The sequence below is a fragment of the Monopterus albus genome, unplaced genomic scaffold (genome assembly GCF_001952655.1).
Source record: "Monopterus albus unplaced genomic scaffold, M_albus_1.0 scaffold24.1, whole genome shotgun sequence".
Taxonomy (NCBI): Eukaryota; Metazoa; Chordata; class Actinopteri; order Synbranchiformes; family Synbranchidae; genus Monopterus; species Monopterus albus.
This window is the reverse complement of record NW_018127904.1, coordinates 2,233,175-2,259,636: the sequence shown is the minus strand read 5'-3', so window position 1 is coordinate 2,259,636 and position 26,462 is coordinate 2,233,175. Positions and strand designations below refer to the sequence as shown.

The 26,462-nt window shown below is 40.0% G+C and overlaps 1 protein-coding gene across 1 annotated transcript in view; it reads right to left on the bottom strand.

The window, feature by feature from the left end:
• LOC109957083 (low-density lipoprotein receptor-related protein 1B-like) overlaps positions 1-26,462 on the bottom strand; it is a 258,584-nt gene that overhangs the window by 43,035 nt on the left and 189,087 nt on the right. Inside the window, 22 exon segments of the mRNA XM_020594679.1 lie at positions 482-598; positions 908-1,001; positions 1,273-1,421; positions 1,564-1,752; positions 2,390-2,589; positions 2,785-2,966; positions 5,343-5,465; positions 7,906-7,991; positions 8,079-8,262; positions 12,015-12,202; positions 12,428-12,568; positions 13,330-13,452; positions 13,931-14,059; positions 14,750-14,869; positions 17,650-17,772; positions 17,989-18,138; positions 18,335-18,448; positions 19,294-19,413; positions 19,618-19,746; positions 20,718-20,843; positions 22,365-22,557; positions 24,583-24,787. Coding sequence (XP_020450335.1) covers positions 482-598; positions 908-1,001; positions 1,273-1,421; positions 1,564-1,752; positions 2,390-2,589; positions 2,785-2,966; positions 5,343-5,465; positions 7,906-7,991; positions 8,079-8,262; positions 12,015-12,202; positions 12,428-12,568; positions 13,330-13,452; positions 13,931-14,059; positions 14,750-14,869; positions 17,650-17,772; positions 17,989-18,138; positions 18,335-18,448; positions 19,294-19,413; positions 19,618-19,746; positions 20,718-20,843; positions 22,365-22,557; positions 24,583-24,787 — 3,185 coding nt within the window.

The following is a 26,462-nucleotide window of genomic DNA, read 5'->3' as shown; positions in this document are numbered from 1 at the left end:
TGGGCAGAAGAAGGCAGAAGAAGTGAAAAGTGGAATCAATAAGAAATGCTGCAAGTGCAAAGAAACGCAAGAATCTACACCACAACTGGCTGGCAGAGATTTAACATCTACATTTACTGCCATAAATATTTGGTGTCAAGTGTGCTTTCCTGTGCAAAATATCCTGTGACACAGGTGATAAGGAATTTTATGTTTGGTGTATTAAGAAAGTTGTTACTACAGCCCCCATGGCTAATACATATAAAACGTACAAGAGCTGTAACAACAAATTATTTTATTACTGATTCATCAAGACTACCAACTTTTTTTTTCAAATTACTCATTAATCATTTAGTCTATAAAGTGGTAAACAGTTGTAAAACATATCCATCAAAAGTAAAGCCTAAGGTGACATGTTAAAATTGCTTGTTTTACCCAATCAACAGTTCACCACAATCATCAGCTAAACCCAAAATTAGAAATGTAGTATTTTTATCCTTACCACAGTTAGCTTCATCAGAGTTGTCACCACAGTCATTCTCTCCATCACAGATGAAGGGAGGAAGAGCACAAAGGCCAGTACCGCACTGAAAACGCCCAGGTTGGCATTTGAACTCCGCTGTTGAGAAGTAAATTATAACTATGCTACAATTAAATATAACAACTATTATACACTGTAAAAGTTTAATGAGAAACTATAACAATTGATTTATGCAGAGCTTGTGTAAAAAAGACAAAAATGGGAGCCATAAAATGCTGTAACTTTAAATGTAACTAAATGTAAAAAAAAAGACATAAAAGTCAAAATAAATAAGCAGCAAGGGAAGCAGCACAAGTCCCTTCAGTATCAGCTATGACATCCCTCAGAGCTCAGCCATATGAGGGGCTGAAGTACCATTCATCAACCTTGGAATAACGTGCTACTCACGGCAGTCACCGGGTTCATCTGATCCATCACCACAGTCATCCACCGTGTCACATTTCCACCAGAAAGGGATGCACTCATCTGTCCCGCAGCGAAACTATTAGTACCACAGAATTATTGGGGGGAAAAAAAGAGCAGTGTGAGGTCAGCATGGCTTGACTCGGAATTTAAGCTTCAACATTCTTCAAAGCTAAAGTCAAAATCAATACCCAACCATTTTGTAGGACCTACAGCACATGTCAGAAGAGGAAAGCAAATGAGAGTTTGCAGTTTGCCTTTAGGGAGAATGCAGTGATCGGGATAGAAAAGCAAAAACATGGGCAATCCAAACTTAGAAGTGAGAGGGTAAGGAAATGAATGTATCTGACCTGACTGGAGGTGCAGTTGGAGAGGCATGTCTTGTTGTCAGCAGCCAAATAAAAATTGGTGGGACAGGCACATTTGTGTTCCCCACCAGGGGACAGAAGACACAGGTGGCTGCATCCTCCGTTTGCAATCTGACACTGGTGCTTGGGTACTGTAGAGAACGACAGACGTACATGACTGAGTTCAAACTGTATAACACAAATGGGTTCCTACTTAAAACTATAATGGAGACCGGTAACTAGCACTCTGCATGGGAGAACAGAAAGAACATGAGCACCAGATGGACTTTGTACCTTCAGGCTGACGCAGGGAGTGGTAGATCTTGATAGATTTGATGGCTTGCCAGGAGTTGAGGAGCTCCATCCCTTGAACACCAGTTGTCTTGTGAGCACGACGCAGTGATTTTGACTTCCCATCTGTCCAGTATATGAAGTCCTCAAACAAACTTAGTGCCATTACCCCTTGGATGTGATCGCAGGACACTGTAGATGGACAAATGGCCATGGCAAACTTCAAGTGAACAAAGTAGCAACCAACGTAGGGCTTATTAGGCAACAGCGGCACATAAAGATACACATTTCTATAGAGATTTACAGCGGTACCATCTGATCAGTCACAATGACAACAGATCAATTCATCAGGTTAACTGTGGTTTAACATGTTAAATATCATTTCCAACATTTTGTGTCATAAGCAGCACTGTTACATTCATTGTCAATCATTCTCACAGTCTAACTATGCCCATTAGAGTTTGACATTTACAACACAATTTAAAAGCCAGAGTTTGGGGTAGTTACAGTTATTTAGAGCCTCCGTGATAAGCTAACTAATCAGCTGCTGGCTCCAGCTTCATGTTTAACAGGCAGATACAGGAGAACCTAATTACAGACAAGATGGCAGACTGCTGACCTCAGCAGGTAGTTAACAATAAATCTTCCCATAACTCAACCTCTGGAAAAAGTTGAAAATTTCCAGGTGAGGTTGGCAGGGTGCAAATCTTGTCTGCAGCCAGGACCCTCTCGGTATGGCCTAGTGACAGTCTTGTCATCTAAAAGCAAGGAAATAAGTAACTGTACTTCTCAAAATATTCTTCTAACATGGACAATATCTCAGTTTCACCTTTGCGTCTTTGGGTGCCATCCATGTTGGCAAACAGGATGTGGTTGTCGTCTGCCCAGTAGAGCCTCTTGTTGGTATAATCAATAGTGAGAGCAGTGGGGCTATAGATCTCTGTGTCAATGATAACCATTTGCCCTTGGCCATCCATGCCAATACGACCAATGTGAGGAGGTTCACAGCAGTCTACCCAGAACACATACCTAGTCAGAAGTATAGCACAGAGCTATGTATTACAGCAGGCAAACATAATAGAAGTCGTCAGCTGGGTCTAACAGCTTCCAGACAAGCACCTGAAAAATTTAATTCCATCCCTGTTCTCCCTTATGTGGTGAAATCAATCCCTCTAGGAAAAAACATAAGCATTATGAGCTTTACAGTAATGATAATATGCTTACCCTGTCTGCGGATCCAGAGCTAGATCTGTTGGGTTCTTGAGGCTGGAACTGATTAGGATGGTAGGGTAGAGGCCATTGGATTTGGACACTTCCAGTGTTTTCCTCTCTGCATCACACCAGTACAGATTTTTTCCAATCCAATCCACTGCTAAGGCACTGGGCACTGCTGTTCTGTGGACTATCTAGTGAGGCAGGGAGACGGAAATCAATTTTTGCACATCTACGAAGTGTTTTAAATTACTGCATGGGAAAAAGGAAAGAAATAGATGGAATTTATTCACTAGTTAACCACTGACCAACATGTGCTGCATGTACTCTACAAGAAATAGGTCTTCCTCTTTCAAGCAGCAGAAAGTTATTTTAACGCTGATGGAAATAAGAAGCAGACCTAAGTGTCACTCAGAGCCTATTTTTATGTCCCACAAACATCAAATTCAAGTTCTTCTGTTGTTTTCAGTCTCTTTACACACTAGGTCAGTTAGCCCCCCAAATTAAAATGAACATACTCGTGATAAGTGGGGCCTTTTCTTTTCCTTTCTTTTCTTTTTTTTTTTAGCTTTAGTCTTCATACTGCAGGATAATCATTACTGACCTGAACTTTTTTTTTTTTTGAACAATGTAATGATTTTTGTTCAACGATAAAACTGTTCTGATATCTTTACTGGAGCTCAGGATCCTGTTGATTCCTGATAAATCTAATACAAATAATTTCACTATGGGTCTGTGGATAAGAATGAACTAGTCTGACGTGCAGAAAAACAAAGTATTTCATGCATTTGTTTTGTCAGATCGAGGAGCTGTGTCTAAAGACTTGACTAATTAATTAAGGTAACGACACAATCTGACCTGTGCACATGTTGCATTTCTCAAATTAAAGAAACGCAATCTGAGCTGTGCACATGTTGCATTTCTCAAATTATAGACTGCAAATGGACTCCACAAATCATTCCAGCTGCTGTATGACAGCTACAGTTGTGGCTGATATGAGTACGAAAATAATTATCTAACTAATGCTAATTATCTAAAACACCTTTTACAAACAAAAAAACATGATGTACTTTGATGCTTTTCTCTCATTATTTGTAAGAAAATATACAGTCTTGGACAAGGCGGAGGCTGTCCCTCAGTAGTGATATGGGTCATAGTTGTATATAGTTCTAGTTCACTTTTTCTATATCATGTTATTGTATTTATCAAAAGGATCATGTGAAACTGAAGGTCTGGATGGATAGACAAATTCAGAGTATGTTTGATCTACTGTATGCAGTCACTGACAAACTGTATAAAAAAAATGTTAAATGCACATACAGAAATAAAATGTTTCCCAAAACACTCTCCTAGTTATTGGGACAGTTTGTGTTTTCTAATTTGGAAAATCTAAAGTGTTTACGCAGCAATGCTCTTCTGTTGTTTTAGCAACTGACTGCTTTTAAACAATGGTTAATGATGGGTGAGCACCAGGCATGGAAAGAAAAATTTATCTTTGAATGCTGAAAAGGAACTCAATTACATAAGACAGGAAACTGCTGCTCTATTTCACTTTGTGGGATAAAGCAGTCACTGATGTCACAGTGAATGGTTTCTATCAAATGCAACAATCAATTGTAACATCAACTACGTAGCCAGAACCTAAAAAGGGGTAAAAATGTCAAGCCACAGAGCACGGTCCAGCAACATTTGCTCTTAAACCAGATTAAATTAACAAAATAAAAGCCCAAATCTATAATGGACATACATTGTTTTAATGAAACCATAGTATTCAGTTAATCTCTACTTTGGTCAAATGAAATTCTGCTTTGGTAGAAAAAAAATCCAAAGAAATACTCTCCAGTTTTTTTTCTTCCTCACATGGAAGGCCTCTACTAATAATATTGCATTATCAGTGAGTCTTTTAATTAACCCAATGTGAGAAGCTCCCCTGATCTATGTCTCAGACAGTTTGTCCTTTTGCAAAACTGTGGCAGAACCTCAGACAGAGACTATGGAAGTAATTGAGCTGAATAAGCCTAATGCCCCCACATACTAATGCTAATGAGATGTGGAACGGGGGCCCAGCAGGTGTTCTGCTGAAATCCCAGTGTCTCCAATATCAGAGCTCTGATCCCATGACCCAGGCCAACCTTAGTCATTACACCAGCGTGCGCCATTAGGTAATTATGCTTGTTAAATTTAACTGAAAGCCATTGGTGATATTTCCATTACTACTAACATATATTTGTTGGTGTGAAGTGTCATCAGTCTGTTAACAGAAGAAATCCATTATATTGACTATATAAAAGGTTAAAGGGCGTCCATCATCAACAGAGCGGTGATACTAAGCCAATTAAGCAATATACTTGGCTTTCCAATCTTATACAGACAATTAATCTTCAAAGAATAAAAAAAGTTGTTGAATGCACCCTGATAATTTACATGAATTGGTAAAAAAAGCAGCTCAATGGAAATGAAAATTAATAAATACTAGAGAGGAAGCAAGTGAAGTAAAGGCAATGAATCTCGTGTAAAATGGCAAAAGGCACCATATGGCACGCAGTCACACTAACTAAATCTTGTGGTACCTTGAGGTCACTTCCATTGAGGCGCATTCTGTTGATCTTTCGACCGCTTGGCCTGGTTGAGTCCACCCAATAGATAAATTCCTTCTTGTAGTCAAAGTCTATGTGGATGATGTTGTTGAGGCCCTGATGATACAGAGGAGCGAGAACACAAGATATATCAAAATGTCATTTTGGCCTTGAATTCCCTGTAAGGGTGAAAAAGTAATTAGAGGGCATTTTCAGCTGCAGCTGAGGTAATCAACAGCTAACAGTGAGTAATTCCACTCAATATTGTTCCTAAAATCATGTTAATATGCAGGTCTATAGAGTAAGGGGTTTTAAAATGCCTTGCTAATTTCCTCTTTACAGCAGATCCAGGAAATAAAGTTGAATGAATACGATTTTAATACATTTTAGGAAAATAAAAATGTTTATTTTAACATGCAACAACTCCAACACTGTTAATAGTGTTTAACTTGAATTAATCTGTAACAGAAATACCAGTAGGATAAGAAATATATAAGAATAAGCTCAGTGTATCTGCAATGTACTATGGTTTTCTGATAGTTTCCAATGCTTTCAGCTACACAAGCCATTGAAAAACCAGCAAGGATCAAGTCAAGGCCATATCAAAGCAGAAGAGCGAGATACTTCCTTCTCTATCATGCTCACAGGAGCCCATTGTCAGTCAGACAGAGCTGCTTTCCCAACAAGTGCCCCCATCCTGCTGTCTCACACTGCAGGTGCTGAGAAAAGGTGTCAGATAATCTGACAGGCGAAATGAGACGTCTTCATCAGATCATCAACACCCTCACAGACAGGCGCCAAAGCGTCCTGGGGGAACCTTTCTACACTCCAAACATCAGCCGTAGACATGAAACCCGCATGCCGCTTTTATCAGTGCCTCCAGATCCAGAGCTCCCTCTACTACTAATTTTCCCTGTAGACAGTGTAGAAACCAAACAGCTACAAAACGAACCAAAATCTCATAACAATACATTCTAAAAAATAAAAAAGTTTAAAAAGACAATAACGTAAATAGTATACAAGTAGGCAGCACAAGCACCCATACTGACAGGCCATTGATTTCTTGTTTCACTACTTTTTTCCCCTAAAACAAGATATGCCTGACAGTAAGGGCCATGGATGCAGTCACCACTGCTAACTCAGTGTGCAAACAACTCAGTTCTTGTAACCAAACTGAGCACAACTTTAAAATGGGGGACACTTCTGTAACAACCGACCACCAATCTATTTTGGTGGCAATATGTTAAAACTTACCAACTTACTCTGGCATACAGTCATTTCTCATCAATACAGTTGTTACACTAATTTATAAAAGGACATTCTATAACCTGAATTTGCTGATTTCTGCCTGACAGCCTTGCATACTCTTAATGAAGGAAAGTTATGCCATGTAATTGCACTCCTATAAGAACCAGAACCTGATGTACAGTATCAGCTCTCATTCACCACACTGCAAACATTTCAACTATGTAGGAGAATAAAACCGCTCTAAAACACAAATTGATTTTACAGTGTGTTGGAGTGATACAATAATATTGTGCATCAGTTGTGATTGTAGTGGGAACACAATGTTCACGGCAAAACCAATATGTAAAGAAAATGATTAGTTCAGTTGAAATCTACATAATGTTAGAAACATAGACTGAACAGGGTATGTAATGGTCCAGTCAAGTGATGTGAGTCAGCTGCTGCTAAATGCAGAGATTAAAGTGACTTGTACTATAGCAAGAGACCCCTGAGAGCAGAGTGCACCGAGTCAAGGGGTTAACATGACCATAGGAGGGGCCCTGTAGGTTGATAAACAATAGTCAGATTCACACTTTCCCTGGAGCAGCTGTGAGAAGCCCTAGGAATAATTCAGATACAGTAGCTTTAACCGATCAAAATGTCCAGTTTCTTTACCCATGTGGTGTGGGGTAGAACTGAAAACTAGTTTTTGAGAATTACCACTGAGAGCACTCATCATCACACAGACTTACTGTATACTCAGTAATGTCGAACGTCTTTTATTCAGGTAATACAAGATTTTCAATGAAAATAGGTTGTCTGTGCATCATTCATGAAAGTACAGCTGAATGAGGTGCTTGTCAGTTCTAGAAAGGACTGTCAAATGGTCATTCTTTCTCAAAATGATTCCCCATTTCTGTAGCACAAAACAATGAGTCACAGTTCAGTTTGTGGTAACACTATTTTTCAGTGGTCTCTGGTTCCTCCATACTGTTCCATAGGTGAACATAATGGTCAATAATACACAATTAAATGTGCCAAAGAATGGGAGAGCATTCATATGGACGCTCAGTATTACACTGTCACTAATATTTGTGCTTTAAAGTTTTAATTGACACCCATTTAAACCCATATTTCTTCCATATAGTGTATAGTTGGGTACAAGAGGCAACTGAGTGGTTCAAATTACACACAAAAAAGGGCAAGATGGTCATTTAATTGACAGTTTGTTGGTGGCTCTGAACAGAAAGTTGATCTAACAATAGTGACCACTAATTCTCTTTCATGTAAATATTTTACACAGTTCCACAGTGATGCAGGTGTCACTTACCTGTTTCAAGATGGTGTAATTTGAGCCATCCACACTCAGCTTCCGGATCTCATGGTGGTCCGCCATAATGAGAAAGGGTTCTTCAGCTGAACAGAGAAACATGTGGTATAAGAAGTGGGACTTAAACTTAGGCATGGAAATTCTGCAAGCTGCAAAATCAAAATCAGGCTGACCTGACAAAGCCTTGCATGTATTAGGATTGCGCTCTGAGGCTTCATAGCCATCGACACACAGACACTTGTAGGAGCCATAAGTGTTGATGCAGCGCTGGCTACAAGGAAGGGTAGTGGAGCATTCATCTATATCCACACAAGTCTTCCCATCGTCCTTCAGGTGGAATCCAGGCCAGCATTTACACTGATCATAAAAAAAATATACAAATGAAAAACACTAAAATGGTAGAGCTGTGATCATAAATGCAGGAAATCCAAGACAAGAGCCACAATTTAGCTGTCAGGACACCCACACTCCCACTTAGCTTTGAAAGTGAATTAGAAAACAAATCATTTGAGTTTGAAGTTATAACAGACTGAGAAATGTCTGAAAACACTTTAGACAATACTTAATTGTGGCTGTGTTATAAAAGCAGTGCACTTAAACATGCTGCATCTGTTCCTGTCTGCAGTAACAGACAACACAATTCAGACTACCCACTACCTTTTCCTCAAAGTAATGCCACTGAGAAATGAAATGATATGATGCAACGAACATGCATCAAAGCCTACCATCCAAATGTATAAGATGACATTAAAGCCGTGATACAGACATACTGTACCAAGGCTCAAAAGTTCCATCACACTTCAGTGACCAGGGTCTCCCAAAACTAAATAAAGTGCTTGTATCAGCTGCTCTGAACCTACTGCAAATCCTTTTCTTATCCAAAGTTATAACCTTGAGGGCCTTTCTGCTGATCTCCCTGTTCAGCCCACAAATGGACGAGCTAAGGGTTTGATGTGCTGATGTGCTCTCTGGCCAGCTCTACCCCTATCATGACAGGGAAACGTGGTTTTCTGTGCTTTCAGACACTTCAGTTTTATTTGTATAGCACCACCAAATCACAACAAAACAAAAGTCATCAAATCAAATCAAATTTTATTTGTATAGCACCAAATCACAACAAAAGTCATCTCTGGACACTTTACTAAGTAAAGTTTAGACCTTACTATTATCACTATTATTACAGAGGAAAACCCAACAAATCCCCCTTGAGCAAGCTCTTGGCGACAGTGGGGAGGAAAAACTCCCTTTAACGGAAGAAACCTCCGACAGACCCCGGCTCTTGGTGGGCAGCCTTCTGCCTCGACCGGTTGGGGTGAGTGGATAGAGGAGAGACAAAAAAGAAGAAAAGCAACACGACACAACAAACAGCAGCAAACAATCAAACACTGGTCAGGATGATGTGGCCGCTGACTGCTCATCAGAAACGCAGAGCTCCAGAGCCAGAGCTATCTGCAGAAAGGTACAGGGAGAGAGACAGAGAGGACACACTATGGGAGAGAGGAGACACAGTTAATGACATGTAATGGTGGCATATAGATGCATGGAGAGAGAGGAGAAGAGCTCAGAGCATCATGGGAGGACCCCTGAAGACTAGGCCTATAGCAGATTAACTAAGGGAAAGCTCAGGGTCACCTGAGCCAGCCCTAATTATAAGCTTTATCAAAAAGGAACGTCTTAAGTCTATTCTTTTAGGTAGAGAGGGTGTCTGCCTCCCAAACTGAGACTGGGAGCTGGTTCCATAGGAGAGGAGCTAGACAGCTAAAGGCTCTGCCTCCCATTCTACTTCTGTGGATTCAAGCAAGAGAAAGAAGGAGACGCCATTGCTCTCAACTAAGCTACTATGGAGATAAAATACTATCAAAAATGTATTTTATCTCCATAAGCTACTAGCTTAGCTAGCTTCTAAGGTAGTCGACCTAAAGTAGCAAGTTAAATTTGGTAATTAGCAAAAAAATTCTGTAACAGAGGTGCTTAAGTAGTGCAGGCGTATGTCGTCACTCAAAAAAATTCAGATAAACCTAGAAAATTGTGAGTTTAGTTCCTAAACAATCTGAAAGCAAGCACAACACAGTGCAGGCACAGAAAAAAGGACGTGAGAACGGTTACCACAGGAACAGGAAACCGCAGTCTGTCAAGGGTTCCTCCAGACAATCTAAGGAGAAAAGATGAGGAAGAAGTCCCCCATCTCAGGAGATTTTACATAATAATGTCTAGGCCTTATTATTATTATTATCATTATTGAGAAAAACCCAACAAATCCCCCTTGAGCTCTTGGTGACAGTAGGGAAGGAAAAACTTCATTTAACGGAAAAACCTCCGACAGACCCTGGTTATTGTTGGGTGGCCATCCGCCTCGACCAGTTGGGGTGAGTGGAGAGAGGAGAGAGAGAGAAAAGAAAGAAAAGCCACAAGACATGACAAACAATGAAGCACTGGACAGGTTGATGCAGCCGGTGACTGCTCATCAGAAACATATATCTCCAGAGCCAGGGCAACCTGCAGAAAGGTACAGGGAGAGAGAGAGGACACACAAAGTTAATGACATGTAATGGTGGCATATAAAAATAAAATGGAGAGAGAGGAGAGGAGCTCAGAGCATTAAGGGGGACCCCCAGCAGCCTAGGCCTATAGGAGCATAACTAAGGGAAGGCTCAGGGTCACCTGATCCAGCCCTAATTATAAGCTTTATCAAATAATAACTCTCTTAACTCTAATCTTAAAGGTAGAGAGAGTGTCTGCCTCCCAAACAGAGACTGGGAGCTGATTCCACAGGACAGGAGCTTGGTAACTAAAGGTTCTGTCTCCCATTCTACTTCTGTGGACTCTAGGAACCACAGGTAGACCTGCACTCTGAGAGCGAAGTGCTCTGTTAGGATGATAAGGCTCTACGAGGTCTTTAAGATATGATGGAACCTTGTCATTGAGGGCTTTGTATGTTAGGAGAAGGATTTTAAATTCTATTCTGGATTTTACAGGGAGCCAGTGGAGAGAAGCTAATATGGGAGAAATATGATCTCTCTTGCTAGTTCCTGTCAGTACTCTGGCTGCAGCATTTTGAATTAACTGGAGGCTTTTTAGGGAATTATTGGGACATCCTGATAGTAAAGAGTTACATGGGCTGGTTTTCAGCATCACTTTGAAACAGGATGTTCCTGATTTTGGCAATATTGTGCAAGTGAAAGAAGGCAGTACTAGAGACTTGGTTTATATGTGATTTAAAGAACACCATTTGTGGAAGAACAGGAGAGGAAAATCCAAGGATGAAGGCAGAAATGACCACAGACTGACAACAGGGATGGCTAACACAACAGTTCAGTGGATGTACCCTTGACCTAACATCACATGTTACACGTGTGGCACAATCACCCGACACAGTCAGGACACTCGGGCAGTTATTGGCATAGAGTCTGCTTACAGTGTTCAAGGTTATTTACAAAGTGAGAGACTAAAGATATGTATGCCCCCACCCATCTTTATCTGTTTAGTGATGTGCACAGTTAAGCTTGATTCATTATTGGCAATTAATCATTCATGTCAACATTATTACTGATATGAGCTCCACACTGTGCCTGCTACTGAACTGGAAATGATGCTAAGCAAGGTGTTCATTTAAATAGCACATTTTCATACACAAAGGCAATTCAAAGTGCTTAACACAATGCACACAAATATATAAAACATTAAAATGCATACAAAATACACACAGATAAAGCATTAATGTTAATGCTTAAAACTGTAAACCCTTTCAATACCAGTGTTTCACTGTAGAAATATTCTTGAATATTATTATGCAAGGGACACCGTCTGAAGTAGGATGCATGTCTGTGAATCATATTTAGAGATGAACACTGACTGTGCAGTAGGCTCACTGTGTTTGCATGTGAAAGGGTGTTTGTTTTAGCACCAATCCACAGTGACTGGATTATAGTTTGTTTCTCTAACTTGCTAATTTTCCAGTAGTTATCTTTCCATCTGCACTTTTACTGTAGCTTGGTTCTACCTTTAACTCGATGGCTTAGGCTTTAGGAATTTACTGTAACCAGCAAGTGATTCTGTGGGGAAATGCACTTTAATGCACCTGAACCGTGACTGGGTCACTGGTCACTTACCTTGTATCCTACAGGAAGATCTTGGCAGTCCTGTGTGCATCCACTGACTCGGCGGTTCAAACATTCATTTACATTACAGTTCCTCTCATCTGAGCGGTCGCCACAATCATCTCTCCCATCACAGAGATTCCCCTCAGAAATACAACGTCCATTGGAGCACATGAAGAAGGAGCCATTACACAAGCTTCCTGAAAAGAGCAAGACATGTCTGTCACTGGTACAAGACCCTGTATTTCCTCAGCAAAGAATAACATTTTTGACCTAACACTACATCCCGACACATTAATTCCTTTCAGGAAAACTCTCCTGGTTGTAGCGTCATTTGTTTCTGCCACTGCTAGTTTTATGGGAAAGAGGTGCTACTGGTGATACTGATGAAGAGATTCCACCTGAGAGCCAAACAGCAGTTTTACCTGCAGCCAGACATTTGAGGTTCAGAGGCAGTTCATCAGAGAGATCGGGGCAGTCTGCGTGGCCGTCACACTCCCACTGAGAGCTGAGAAGACAGCGACCGTCCCTGCAGCGAAACTCTTCAGATCCACAGGGGCGATATACTGAGGAGACAGATTTTTCATCAGTGACATGGGTTCTTTAGTTTGTGGTGGAACTTTAGCAGAATTAATAGCAGATACAGTAAAATAAGAATGCACAAGACAACCTTTTTAAGTATTCATATTACAACAAAACATCCTTATCAAACCATCATTTATCAACAAATCAAGCAATCAGGGTGTACAACGATGCCAATTGCTGCTTTGATATGAAGACACAACCTGATGCAATCTGTAAAATTAAAACTAAATTAAAACTGTAAAATATAGTTTTTAAACTGAAATTCAGGGTTTAAACATTTGAAAAGAAGTTTAGAAATGTTGCTTAATTATTTTCAGTATTAGCCAATATTCCAAATATACAAATCAAGGTAGCAATGGAAAATTTCCTCCAGTTGAGACACCAAAATGACCCAAATGACATCTGAGTGTCTGTAAGATTACCAGTATCATGATAAATTAAAATAAAAAAAAGCTTAAATGACAAGAACATTTATCAATATAAACTATATAAATCCTTTATATAGCTAATCATTCCATCATCCAAAAAATGTTTTTCTATCTCATAATTTTGCATGGAAGACTAAGGTATAAAGAACACAGTAACTATATAAAACCTGGCCCTCCATTCATTTAGTTTTGTTTTCCTCAGCTCTAGATGTTTGACTGCTTTTAATACTTGATACTTTACCATGGAGAATGTTGGTAGGCATATTTCATATACAGGTGAATATTAAGAACAAGAGCAAGATAAATCTACTTGCCACATTCAACTGACTCATCAGATCCATCTCCACAGTCGTCATCATGATCGCAGACAAATCGCTGGGGGATACAGGCTTTGTTGTGGCAGCGAAATGAGTTGTCATCACATGTGTTGTTGGGTGCTAATTCAAAAAAGAGGAGTGGGTTCAAGTGCTAGTCAAAGGATAAACTTTTTTTTTCTAAACTTACCATGCAGAATGTGTGTAACATCAACATTAGTAAGCATTATGGTAATTTAGTGGTCTCTCTGGTTTCTAATTGTTTTTCCATTGTTTGTTAGGCTTAAATCAAAGTAGAAATAATGAAGATTAAGATGAACGGAACAGTACCAATATGTGGGATGCAATCCAGACGCCAGCATTTAGAGAAGGCTGCACTTGTGCAAAAACATCCCATTATCTACTACTTTGCACATAGTTTTGCAGTGGCTGTCTACTGGGTCTCATTTTCTATGAACTGTTGTTTTATGCAATGTAATCCAAAATTATATACAAAAACAACGATGTGTAAACAAGCATTTTTTTTAATTCTGGGATCAAATTACAAATTTTATAACTGCAATGAACAATTCAATGTTTATAACTCAAAGACAGAGTTTACCACAGCCAGCTGCAGAAAGTTCATCACTCCCATCAGGACAGTCCCTCTCGCCATCACAGAGCCAGCGTTTCGGAACACAGGCGTATGAGCCAGGGCAGCTGAACAGCCCTGGAGCACATGTCACTGAGCCTGAGAGGAAAACAAGACCACATGCTCTGCTTTCAAAAGCCAAAGAATACAATGGATCAGCCGCACCACGGAGAAAACATTAGTACACAGAACACTGAACTGAAAAAGAACACTGAAATGAAGCAGATGTTTTTTGTCTGTTTGTTTGTTTTGTTAGAATAGTGCTTTTTTAATTGTTGAACATTTATCAGTTATTTTAATAACTGGGCACCCGTTGTACCCTGAAACAATATATCACAGTACAGCAGAAATACATCACATACATACATACATTAGAACTTGTAGAATAAAGGCTTTGGTTGTGCTTTCAAAATCTTTGCACCATTTCATTAATATTTCCTTGACACTCCATTACAATCCAATTAAACAACCAATGTTCACTGGAATTCTCGTCACTCTGTGGTTTGATTCTTTTGTTTTATTGTAGAATTCATTATACACACATCTCATTGCCCATTGAAATAGCTATGCCTCTTGGGCCTTGATGATGAAAAATCTATTCGCTTCAGTGCCCACTCCAATCAACGGAAATGCCTGTGGTCTTATTTGTCATCTCATTAAGAATGTTTCATTTCTGTCTAGTCACTTCCAGCTCTGCTAGTGGAACACATGGAGCTGTTACAGGTAATATAATAGATGGGACCTTTTATACAATGGTAGATTCATCATGACATCCGAAAGGGCACTAACCACAGATCTGCGTGCTCTCGTCCAGACCATCCTCACAGTCGTTCTCACCATCACACAGCCATTGTTTAGCAATGCACTTATTCTTCGAGCAGGCAAACTGGTTCCATAAGCATGATGAGTCTGCAGAGGGCAGTGAGAAAGAAATTTCAACACCATAAATCACACTAAGTGATGAGGAAACAAGAGCACAGAAGTGTGCAGAGTGTTTTTAATCAAAACACAACAAGTGGGCTGGCTCCTATTTGCCCCTTGGCTTGCTTGTTTTCCCCTGTAGTTTTTCAGCTTAGCACAATGCAAAAGCATAGATGCCACACAAAGGATTATAAATAGCTTTACATTTGTCTCACAAGACAGGACACTGACAAATTTCTCCAGTTACATTCTGTAAAACTGAATACAAAAGATATATCCAAATTAAATATATTATTATAATCAATGCACTTAAAGTCCCCCTCTGCTCAACAGTACAGTATGTTTTGATTATACAGCACTGTGTTGTCCTCCATTTCCTTGTTTGAGCTTGACACTACACAGAAAGTTTTTCTCAGCTCAAATTAAAACTTGACGATATGCACATACAAACATGATTTATGACCACAAACATTTTGGAAACAAATCCCAGTCTGCAAGTTTATAACTTCCACCATACAAACAATGAGAAGGGGATCTCATGGTGAGGTAGCAAACATTTTGTTTTGAGCAGGTAAACTTTAAGAAGCGAACATATATTTACCTATTCAAAGATCCAGAGTCTTTCAATGAAAAAAGAAAAAAGTTGGTGCGCTAGGGGTGATAGTAAACAGTTGGATGCCAATTGAGAGAACACTCTGCTGATCACTGTGTAAAAGCTATTCTGCAAGATATGATATATTCATAATCTGCAGTGATAGTTATTAGACCTGACAAAGAAAAGAAAGAGGCAATGTGTACTCCAGGTCAGCACACAGCAAACAGAATTACAAATCCTTGAGGGTGGGGGGGTGGGGTCTCTCACACTGCATTGCTTTTCTTTCTGTCAGACTTTGTACATCACACCAGCTTTATGTGCACTGATGCAATGATATAAGATAAGATAAAACTTTAAATGGCTAAATCTAGAAATTGTGATTATCCAGACTTTCTGTATGTGATACTAAATTTACACTTCAAATGCAAACAGCTGCTTCAAGTGTATAGCAAAATAGCAGGTCTACAGCACATTAAATGCATCAAAGAAAGTCTTTCATGTTTCATTTTCAATTGTGTTTCACATAGTAGAATAGTCTATTATGCACTGTGAAGTGACAAACGACTATTTTGTCTAATCAGATGTGGAATTTGATATTTCTGAAATATTATGGCATTTTCCTCAAACCACTTTGCAGTCAGATTATCTGTGGCTAGAGCTTTTTATATGATAATTAACTCAGAGGAATGGGAATATTGTCTATTTGTCCTGAAAAAGCTATTCAGAAGTTCTCAAAGAACTGAGGCATAATTCATAGCACTTCTGATATAAGCACATTTGAAGCATGGGATCTTATCATTTCACACAGCCACAAATGACAGTTGCAGATAAAGGGATGGAAATGGTGTTCATGTGTTATGCATCTCTAACAACAGTCATGAACAATTTACAAAATAAATCTGATAACTCAAAGGGCTGCCGTCCTCTCTCTGTGGCAGCTGAAATGTGAACAAAGGTGTTGGTCAATTATACATGAATAAGAAACTAGACAAGTAACAGCCCTGAGAGATCTTAATCAAACATTCTCAGTGGCAAAGACATGTAAGTTCTATGGTCGCAGTTTATAAATTAATCCCTTATATCATTAGTCTCAACCTGTTTGGATCTGACTGGTTTAAGGGCAAATGAATCATACTTAAACAAGACTAAAGTTTGGCACCAGTCTGATAGCTTTGTGAGGCTGCACTTATGCATTGCAGTACTTTGAGCTAAATGCTAACATCAGCATGACTGCTTCATGTCTTCTTATGCTTTAACTGGCTAGACCACAGTCAGAGGACTAGACAATACAATGGGCTGACAACATAAAAACAGGCAGCACGTGTTTGACACTGTGTGTAGACTACTGTACTTATTGTGATCTAACTACTTTGTGCTTGTCTGTCATGGCAATGAAGCTTAGCAGCTACACTGACCACCTACACTAATGCACCTAGTCCATTTTGCTTTTGACGTCAAAGGCAATGACACGTCAGGGAAGTGAACAGGTACGGTTTGTACATGAGCTGTTGGTTTTGAGAGGAAACAATATTAATCCATACCACTACGGTTCAAGTGGGGAGATCTCGCCTTTGTCATGGGAGGTTCTGCATAAATTAGCATAGCTCAAAGCAAAAGGAGGAAGACTGCTGCTGCCTCTGGCGAGGGATGTAGAGGAGTGGCACTGTGATGTGTAATCCTTTCATACACTGTATCACCGCTTTCCACTGAAGCCACATTTCCATCTTCAGTATAACCGTTTTAATGATTTACGGCTTATTAATCAATTGGTACAGTGGAAGTGCTGTGTGTTCTCAACAGCTTCAATCTGAATTCAGGGTCAGAATTAGACTTTTAAAAAGGCAGAAGCACCCACTTGAGAAATTTCAATAAGGGGGAACAAAAAAAAAAAACCAAGAGAAACTGCCTTATGGCATAAAAAACAATCATCGCTTGTCTTTCTGTCTCCTCCTTATATACTGCATGTGATATTTGTAACAGGCCTGGAACTATTTAAATGACATAAACAGTACAAGAAATAGCTTCTTGTTAATGGAAAATAAATATTCTGCCAACTGCTGACAGTGTTGTGTACAGAACCAAAGACCTCATCTATTTCTACCCATTAGAGCACCAAACAGTTCAGTTTATTGCGTAGAAGCTCTTCCATGAGAGGTAAGATTTATTGGCTTACCACACTGGAATTCATCTGCTCCATCTTCGCAGTCTTTCTGGCCATCACACAGCCACACACTAGAGATGCAGTTCCCACTTGGACACGCAAAGTGACCCTCCTCGCACTTCTGCCCATGGGAAACTGGGACAAACAAAACCAAGTCAGTCCTCTGGGCATTAGCAATAATTGAGGTCATTATCTTTTCCTAAGCTCTTTCTGAACCTCCTGTTCCACCATCATAATCATCCCTGAAAATGAGGTCTTTCTTAAGTCTTTTCTAATTGAAGCTGGCTTCACTGGTTGGCCTCTGAATGCACAGGCTCTGTGTGTGTGTGTATATGTGTGTTGGGTGCTCACCCTGGCAGTTGGTCTCATCAGCATAGTCTCCGCAGTCATTTGCACCATCACAGATCCATGAAGGGTGGATGCACAGCGAGGTAGAGTTACAGCTGATGAAATCTTTTTCTTTCACCCCCAGCTTGTAAAAGTGAGAGCAGTCGGAGTGGCCTGAAAATAAAACAACAATTATCTTGTCACAATGGCACCGATGGTGGAGGTAAGGAGCAGGGAGTACTTAATATGAGTTGAGTGATGAGCACATACAGTATCTAAGTCACTAAACCCAGCAGATCTGCTAGAGGTACAGCTATGGTTTTACACTTTCACTTTCACTACAATGCAAACCAAAAGCTGAAGGACTTACTGCAGTTCTTTTCATCTGAGGCATCGGCACAGTCGATGACCTGGTTACACCAGGCTGAGCTGGGTACACAGCTTCCATCCTTGCATGATAATTCTGATGTACCGCATGTGACATCTGAGGAAGAGAATTTGCATTAAAAAAAGAAAAACAGAATAGAAAGAGCATGCAGAAACACTTACAGGTACCAGTCAAAACAATATTTCCTCCCTTTGGTTGTGGTAAAATGTATCTCTAGGTTTCATAATGTCAGACAGAAAAGGATCTGTGAGGAGTTGTGGTGTCTGTGAAGTTGGACTGCATGTGCAATAAAAACTGCCTCAATGTCATGACCCTGTTAGTGCTGTGGGAGAGCAATTAATATGCAAGAGGGGCTTCTTGGTTATGCTATTCATTTTCCAACTACTGCAGAATGGCTATCAATTTATAGCTTACATAATATAATTAAATGTTGTAATGGTAATAGAAAAAAAGTTATTGCTGGTATCTTATTAAAAAGAAAATATAAAGCTGAAGATGACACACCATAGTGATGTAAACGTCTTCCTGAAACCCCAGAATGTTGAGCTGGAAGTGTTACATTAATTATGAGAACAGCACTATCTGCTTGTGTGCTCAGTCAGCTTGTTTCTACTGTATACACCTCAGTGTTTTCTCACTACTACCAATTACAGCATGAAAATAAAAAACAACTGGTCTTTTTACTAGAATAGTTCACCATGAAGGTCAACAAAAATAACCCTGGCCATACTGAAAGGTTTGCCCGGGCCCTCAGAAGCAGGGTGGGGGTTGAGAACCTCTTTGAATTTGTGCACCTTTTATGTTCTTGGGGTTCATTACACAGTGAAGGCTTAGCACAGCATGTGGTCTGGCATATTGTATTATAATAACCATTGCTGTGGCTGGATCCTGTCCACAGAGGCAGGACGGGTTGATCAGGAGATCAAACGGCTCTGACTTACTGCTACAGAAAGCTTCATCAGAATTATCTCCACAGTCATCAACCCCATCGCAGAAACGACTGTTGGCCACGCACCGTTGGTTGTAGCAGGGCCTGAAACCCCTCCGACAGCTCCTGTTGTCTGAACAGAGTGAATTGCATAAATATGTTAAAGATGACTATACAGTATACTTGCTGTTTTTAGTACCAGAAACATCAGTGCCAAACAGGAATCAACAGGTGCTTTTAGCATTTTCTACCAGACAAACCAAAACTATACAGTATATACACTACTTTTTTTTTTTATCTATATGTAGTTCAGACAAAGTTCTGACATGGTTCTTACCACAGTATTGCATTTTCTCATCTGATTTATCTTTACAGTGGGCTATTCCATCACAGGTTAGGTGGTAGTTTATGCACTCTCCATTCCCACACTCAAATTCAGTGTGGATGTTGCAGGAGGAATTTTCTGCTGCAGGAGAAAACAATGAGGCTGATAAATCATGAAAAGTACTAGTGTGAATGCTGAGCAAACTTCATACATACAAGTGACCTCAGAGGCTCCATTTAAATGCATAGTATTCCACATTTCCTCCAGCAATCCAGTGTTCGATCAAATATATACAGTAAATGTCATGACTGACTTCAATAACCCCATTAATTACTCATATATTGGAATCTAATTCAAAATTTAATGTAAAATAGTACAATGATTTAATAATAAATGTCAACATTGTACTTGTAGTGGTTTCAGTCATCAGTAAATTAAAGTTTCACCAATAAATTCCTTCACAAACTTTAACAAACTTCACACCCTGCTCTGCTACTTGTAGCTTCTCATTTTAACACGGAATTTGTTCCCGCTGTAGAAACAACTGAATCAGGCTGCTGCAGGAAGCCTGTTGTGCTCTACCACAACAGCAGGCTACCATGCAGCGCCTCTGAGTCACTTGCCATGTTTAGTGTGGCCAAACCTCTCTCATTTGAACAGTTCCTCCCAGCTTACGGTCTATTCATACACTGAATGTCATATTCAACCAACAGCGTGTCAAATTAGGAATATCTTCTGCTTGTGACTCCTGTCAGCTGTGCTTTCTGCTGTCTGCTTAAACTTAAAGTAGCACTGCACTGTAGTTTCTCTTCCTGAGCAGAACTGACTATGACTACTGGAATAATTTCAGATGCACAGCTTAAAGGAAGAGCTGCACACGCTTTCCTGTTTCTGTGTACAAAGGGATTAATTCATGATATCAAAGGTTTATATACACAGCACAAATAAGTTCTTAACCTCAGTGTGAACAGAAGCCAGGTCACACGATGTATTTGCGGTAAATGTAGACAATGACTTTGTACAAAATAAAGAATCTATAGAATAGCATTAATATTGTAAAGACTGGCAGTTGAGATGTCAGAATAATTAAGCCAACGCTTCTCATGACTTACACACGCATCTGTTGTTGTCAAGCAGCACACGTTCTCCGCGGCAAGTACAATTGACTCTCCCATAAGGGGTCAGGAGACAAAGGTCACCGCAGCCTCCGTTCATGTGCCGGCATGGGGACAGCTCACCTTCAGTAACAATCAAAGAGAACTGATTAAGAGGTCAGAAGAAGTCTCCAAGGACACACTCACTCTTTTACAAATTATCAGTCTGAGATTTTCAGTACATTCCTAGAATTACTGTATCTTCTAAGAAAGCATTGTTACTCAAAGGTCTGCCCAACACACAGCCTCAGCATTCCTCAAGTGATAATCCAATTAAAAGTTTTGAACTACGGGAAGTTGGAACGGAATGTGTTTTCTCTGCATATCACAGGGTAGGATTTTTTTTTAAAGAAAATAATCAGTAAATCTAGGAAAGGAACTCTTTCTATTCTAATCTGAGGGCCTGGCACTTTACTGTTAATGGATGAGATGATTTTCTCCGATATCATTCGTTACAGCTGAGACAGAAACAGGTTGGTGGCTATTCCAAGTTACTAACAATGGCAAAAAAAACACCACTGAAAAACTCAACTTGGCAGAGGAATCAATCTAATCCAGTAAATACTGTAGTTTCTAGGATTGCTGTTTTCCATTAAGCATCAGGCTAATTGAGTGTGAAATGCTTGCGCACACATTCAGTTTTAAAACACAGTATCATCAATGGTCTGTTGACTACAGACAGGTACAGTAAAGTCACTGACAGGTAGCAAATGTTTTTCCTGCCTGAGGTGCTATGTGAAAAAGCATGTGTAGCTCTGTGGGAATCATGAACTGCACTAAAAATGTACGACCAACGCACAGAAAATTAATACAATTAAATAAATTAATAAGAACTAATCCAGTCCTGAGAAAAAAATGCATAAAAGAAGCTTAGCAAGAACAGAGGCGGTCTCAGATACACATCTATTGGAGATGTTGTTTTTATTTCCCCCCCAGCCACAAGTGATTTATTAATGAGAGAGGAAGCCATTCCTCAGGTCAGGTAAACATTTATAGTTAGAATATTCATGACAAGGGAAATGCAAGAAGAGGTTAACCATTTAAAGACAACAAATGATAGACAGGTTTTCAGAGCCATCACTGCTGGTCAATGCATGTCGTGAATTTGCAGCTGTGCCCATGCAGGTTATAAGATGTGATTATTTCCTACAACGAGATAAACAAGGAAAAATGTGTCTCTCTGCATTTGACCTGTCCAGGCAGTGGAACATGTCTAGGTTCACTTCCCTTTGCCCTACTTGGACATTAAACTCATGCAACACTTAAGAGGCTACTTCCTCAAATGTTTCCAAAAACTTCAAGCCAGCGGGGATGAAACCATCTAGCCCTCTCAAAGCAACCTAAAAAGACAAGTGTGTGCAAACTGTAGAAGTGACACAGATACACACACTTTCTCATTTTCTACAGTAGAAAGGGCATACAGCTACATATTTATTTTGGTCTTTTGTCCTAAACTACATCAACATAATAAATATACACATATATAAATTCTTGCACACATGGACACCCAGGCACCTGCTGACACACAATACACAAATATTTGCAGACAACAGTGCACCCACTGGCCATTAAATTAGGCCCATCTCCAGGTGTTTAAATACTCACAGTTGTTTGTGTCCCTGGCCACTGCTATAATTCCCATTGGCTGATGTGGTATATCTGCTCGAAGTACCTTGGTGTCACCACCTGTGTACTTGTTTGAGCGCAGCACAGACCTTTGGGCCCAGTCTGACCAGTAGATGAAATCTCCATAGATGGTGAGCCCATAGAAGTTTCCAGATCCTGATTTAATTATGACCTAAAATTGTAAAGTAGAGCACAGATGTGAGGACTTCTTTCCATTATACTTTTCAAGTCTAAGGCTATTCTATTTGTGGGCTTATATAATGCAGCAACAACACAAGGTGAAGCCATACATTTCATACTGTCAGTATTCGCACTTCCATTCATGAACCCACAAGATCTAGCTGAAGAGAGCACCAACAAAATTTTGAGTGGAACCCTAGCAATAAAAGTGAAGGATGATGTTTTGACTCATTAATCAACACATCACCCCTGCAGCACACATGACTGCTTAACCCAGATGTTAGGGGAGTAAATGACAGTGTCATTGGCACTGAGGCAGGAATCCATCAGATGGCTCCTTGTGGGACTCTCTAGGCTTGAGGGGGGGTGTTCAGGTCCTCCAGCACCTCTGTAGTCTTAGCCATTAGTGGTACAGGCTTGTAAGCAGCATCACATTAGCCCTGTGTCGTACTGGGATTAATAGGACAGGTGTTGATTTAAGGAGCCCAGCATGTAGAAGCAACAACTGCCGATCAGGCAAGAGCAAGTCAGAGACAGAGAAAGAAGGGGAGATGCCAGATGGAGCTGGATGGAACATATTGACAGGAAATTAAATTTAGGAGTTTAGGTTTACAGCCAACAACATTTACTTTTTGTGTTTTTGGTAAATGTGAAAACCTTTTATACATTCTTATCACCTTTTCACTACTCAGCAATATTCAAATATGGTGCTTCAATTGCTATGTCGACAACTCTAAATTTATATTCCCTCTCTTCATGGTGAAAAGGTCATCTTTTCCTGGCTAAACACGCTGACGGCTTCCCTTATCATGCACTCTCCTGCCCTTTGTGAAGCACTGCCTTCATTAATGACACGGGTCTCCACTCTCTAAATGGCACAGGGGAGAGAAACATGCCACAGCTTTTATTCAGTTCTGTCACTAGCCGCACACTAGCAGCATGTAATGGCACTGCTGCGATGAAGAGTACCTGAGCCCTCGACGACACCCTACTGCCATCCATCTTTACATACATATGGCTCACTACAAAACTGGTGCTTCATCATATGTTTTGTAGAACTTAATCCAGTTCCTTATTTACTTCAATTTCAGAAATGAAACTCTGCAATCCTATGCAATTTCTTTTGATTTAAACATCAGAACGGTGCCAAATGAAATTAAAAAAGCTACCATCTTCACAGTAAACATGTTACATACAGTGGATGGGTTGTCCACAACTCCACAATTACAGTTAGGACAAAATGCTGAAGCTAGGATGGGCAGGCCATCACTGTAAAGAAGTGTTGCTCAATGAAAACAAATCTGTTTAATTTACACATTTTAATTGGAATGGAGAATCTGCACGCAGAGCAATCTCACTGCAAAGCCTTTATTAACAGGCAGCAAGGGCAGGTGGGGCCACAGAGGTGAAGACTCTGAGTTTTGTGACATGGCTCAGCAAATATATGGCTAACTAATTGACATGGGCCAAGGTGCTGATAGCTAAGGCACGCCAAGCAAAAAAAAAAAAAAAGATACAGAAGACATAAATCCAGTTGGGACGTTCTGCATTATGGATGCGACTTGTTATGAACTCTCCTCACTGAACTTATTTATTTTATCACAAAATGACTTTTTTGATTTAAGGAAACCATCTGTACCCTCAGTGGTGAAAGAACATCAAGAGGTATTTCAGATCATATCCACAGAAGATACTGTACTGTTCCAGGAGCTCAGTAGAGATGGGAGATTAAATGGGAGCCAGGAAAACAAAAACAAAAGAGGGAAGATCAATTTGACTTTCTGTCCCTGAATATGTCCCTTGATTCTCTGATATATTGTAAAGAAACATTTCCATCACTGAGAGACAAAAGTAGAAAATAGTGAGTCACTAGTTCTCTTTCAATGGTTTGGGTTCAAAAGTTGGGAACTTTTATTTAAAAAGTGCCCATACCTTGTAGAATTGTTATGAGTTATAAAAAAGAAAAATAATTTTACAAATGCATATATTTCTTGCAGGCCTTTATTTTCATACTCACATATCTGTTGGAACCATCATAGTCACATCTCTCAATCTTGCCAAGGCTTCCGTCTGAAAAGTAGAGCTTCTCTGCTTTATGGTCAATAGTCAGTCCGTTGGGTGTCAAGATGTCAGAACTGATGATAATCTTCATGTTCTTGCCCGTTAAGGTGGATCTCATGATGCTGGGCCTCTGCTCATTCCAGTTGGTCCAAAACATCAGGCTAAAATGTGTAAGACAGCATAACTATTACTAGTGAGCAGAGTGCAGTGTTTTCATTTGCAATGAAGCAGCAGCAAATGGCTTTAGCTTAATGTGCAGCTGTCAACTTCTCCAATAGTAGTACTCTTTCACTTTAATATTTCTATGTAACTCATACCACCTTAGCAAGAAGTCAAAAAACAAGTAGCCCAAAACTTAATAAATAAGCAATTATAGCTGTTTAAAAGTGTTTCTGCTGGTAACATTTCTCAGCAGCGCCCCACCACACCAAAATCTTTGCCGCCGCGGCAAAAAATCAATCCGACCAATCAATCAATTAACAAAACACCGGAGTGACATGCCGGGGAATCCTGTAAAACACTGTGGTGAGTCACATTCACAGGTGCAGTTAAGACCAATTCACCCTGAGCCTTGTTTGGGTATCCATGCTCTAGCCACTCACGTTTGTTGAGTGACGCACAGGAGACTGACGAATTGTGGAGGCCGTAATTTATAGCAACTGCTAAAAAAAACTCAGATGATAACTGTTACTGAAAAATTATTAGCAGTTTTGGATCTGGCAGCTTCCCCCCGACTGGGAAGCTGCCAGATCGTTCTAACTCCTGTTCAGACTTTCCAGCATTTTACCTGTTCCTGTGATTCCAGCTCTGACCCCGGATTACTGTTTGACCACTGAGCTTTGCCTAGCCCACTGTTTCTGCTCGTGTTTTTCTGTGTATTGACTATCGGACTCCCCTCTCTGACCTCTTGTTTGTGGATCTCTCGGCTGTGTGTAAGTTTGCTGGCTCTGACCCTGGACTGTATTAGTCACCTGAGAGGTGTTTCAAGAGTTTACGTAGTCTTCTGTATCATTTTGTTACCAGTGCTCTTATTAAAGAGACAGTGTTTCACTTATCCTCATCTGGCTCTATAATTGAGTTCACCCCGTGACATCATCGGCAGCTTTATGCACAGACCCTGACAGCCATTTGTCCCTTCTATCTCATGGGACCCATAAGGGCATCTCCTGAAAAACCACCCCTATGTTAGCAGGCGGAACTGCAAGAAGAATCATGATTTATGGAGTTTTGTCATCATAGAAACAGTCATAACCCTGATGACAGGTGTAGCAGACCATCACACAAACTACTTGGTTAGGTTACTTTGTTCATTGACTTTCTGGCTCTATACACTACATCATAACTTTGTTTTTTACGGGAGGACAGTGTGGACAAATCACAAACAAAACAAAGAGTGGGATATGTTTTCAAATTGTACAAAGAATCTTTTTCATATCCTAGGCTGTCACTTCATGCTGTAAGTCATGGATGCCCCTCTAGTGTGATAACAAGGATTATGGTCAGAATTCACAACCAGGGACTGCTAATTAATCACTGGAGTTTAAATTCTAATTATCAGATAGTGTTTGAGGAGTGGGATGGATATGGTGCCAAATTGCCAACCAAGGATATAATCTGAGAGCAAGAAATGAATTTAGATAGTACACCAGAAACCGCACGATGCTCAGTGTTTTCAGAAAACCCACAGTAACATTATCTATAATGTTACTGTGGGTTATCTTCTATGTGCCACTATTACACATTACTAACTGTGTGTCTCCTCTCTCCCGTAGTGTGTCCTCTCTCTCTCCCTGTACCTTTCTGCAGGTTGCCCTGGCCCTGGAGCTCTATGTGACA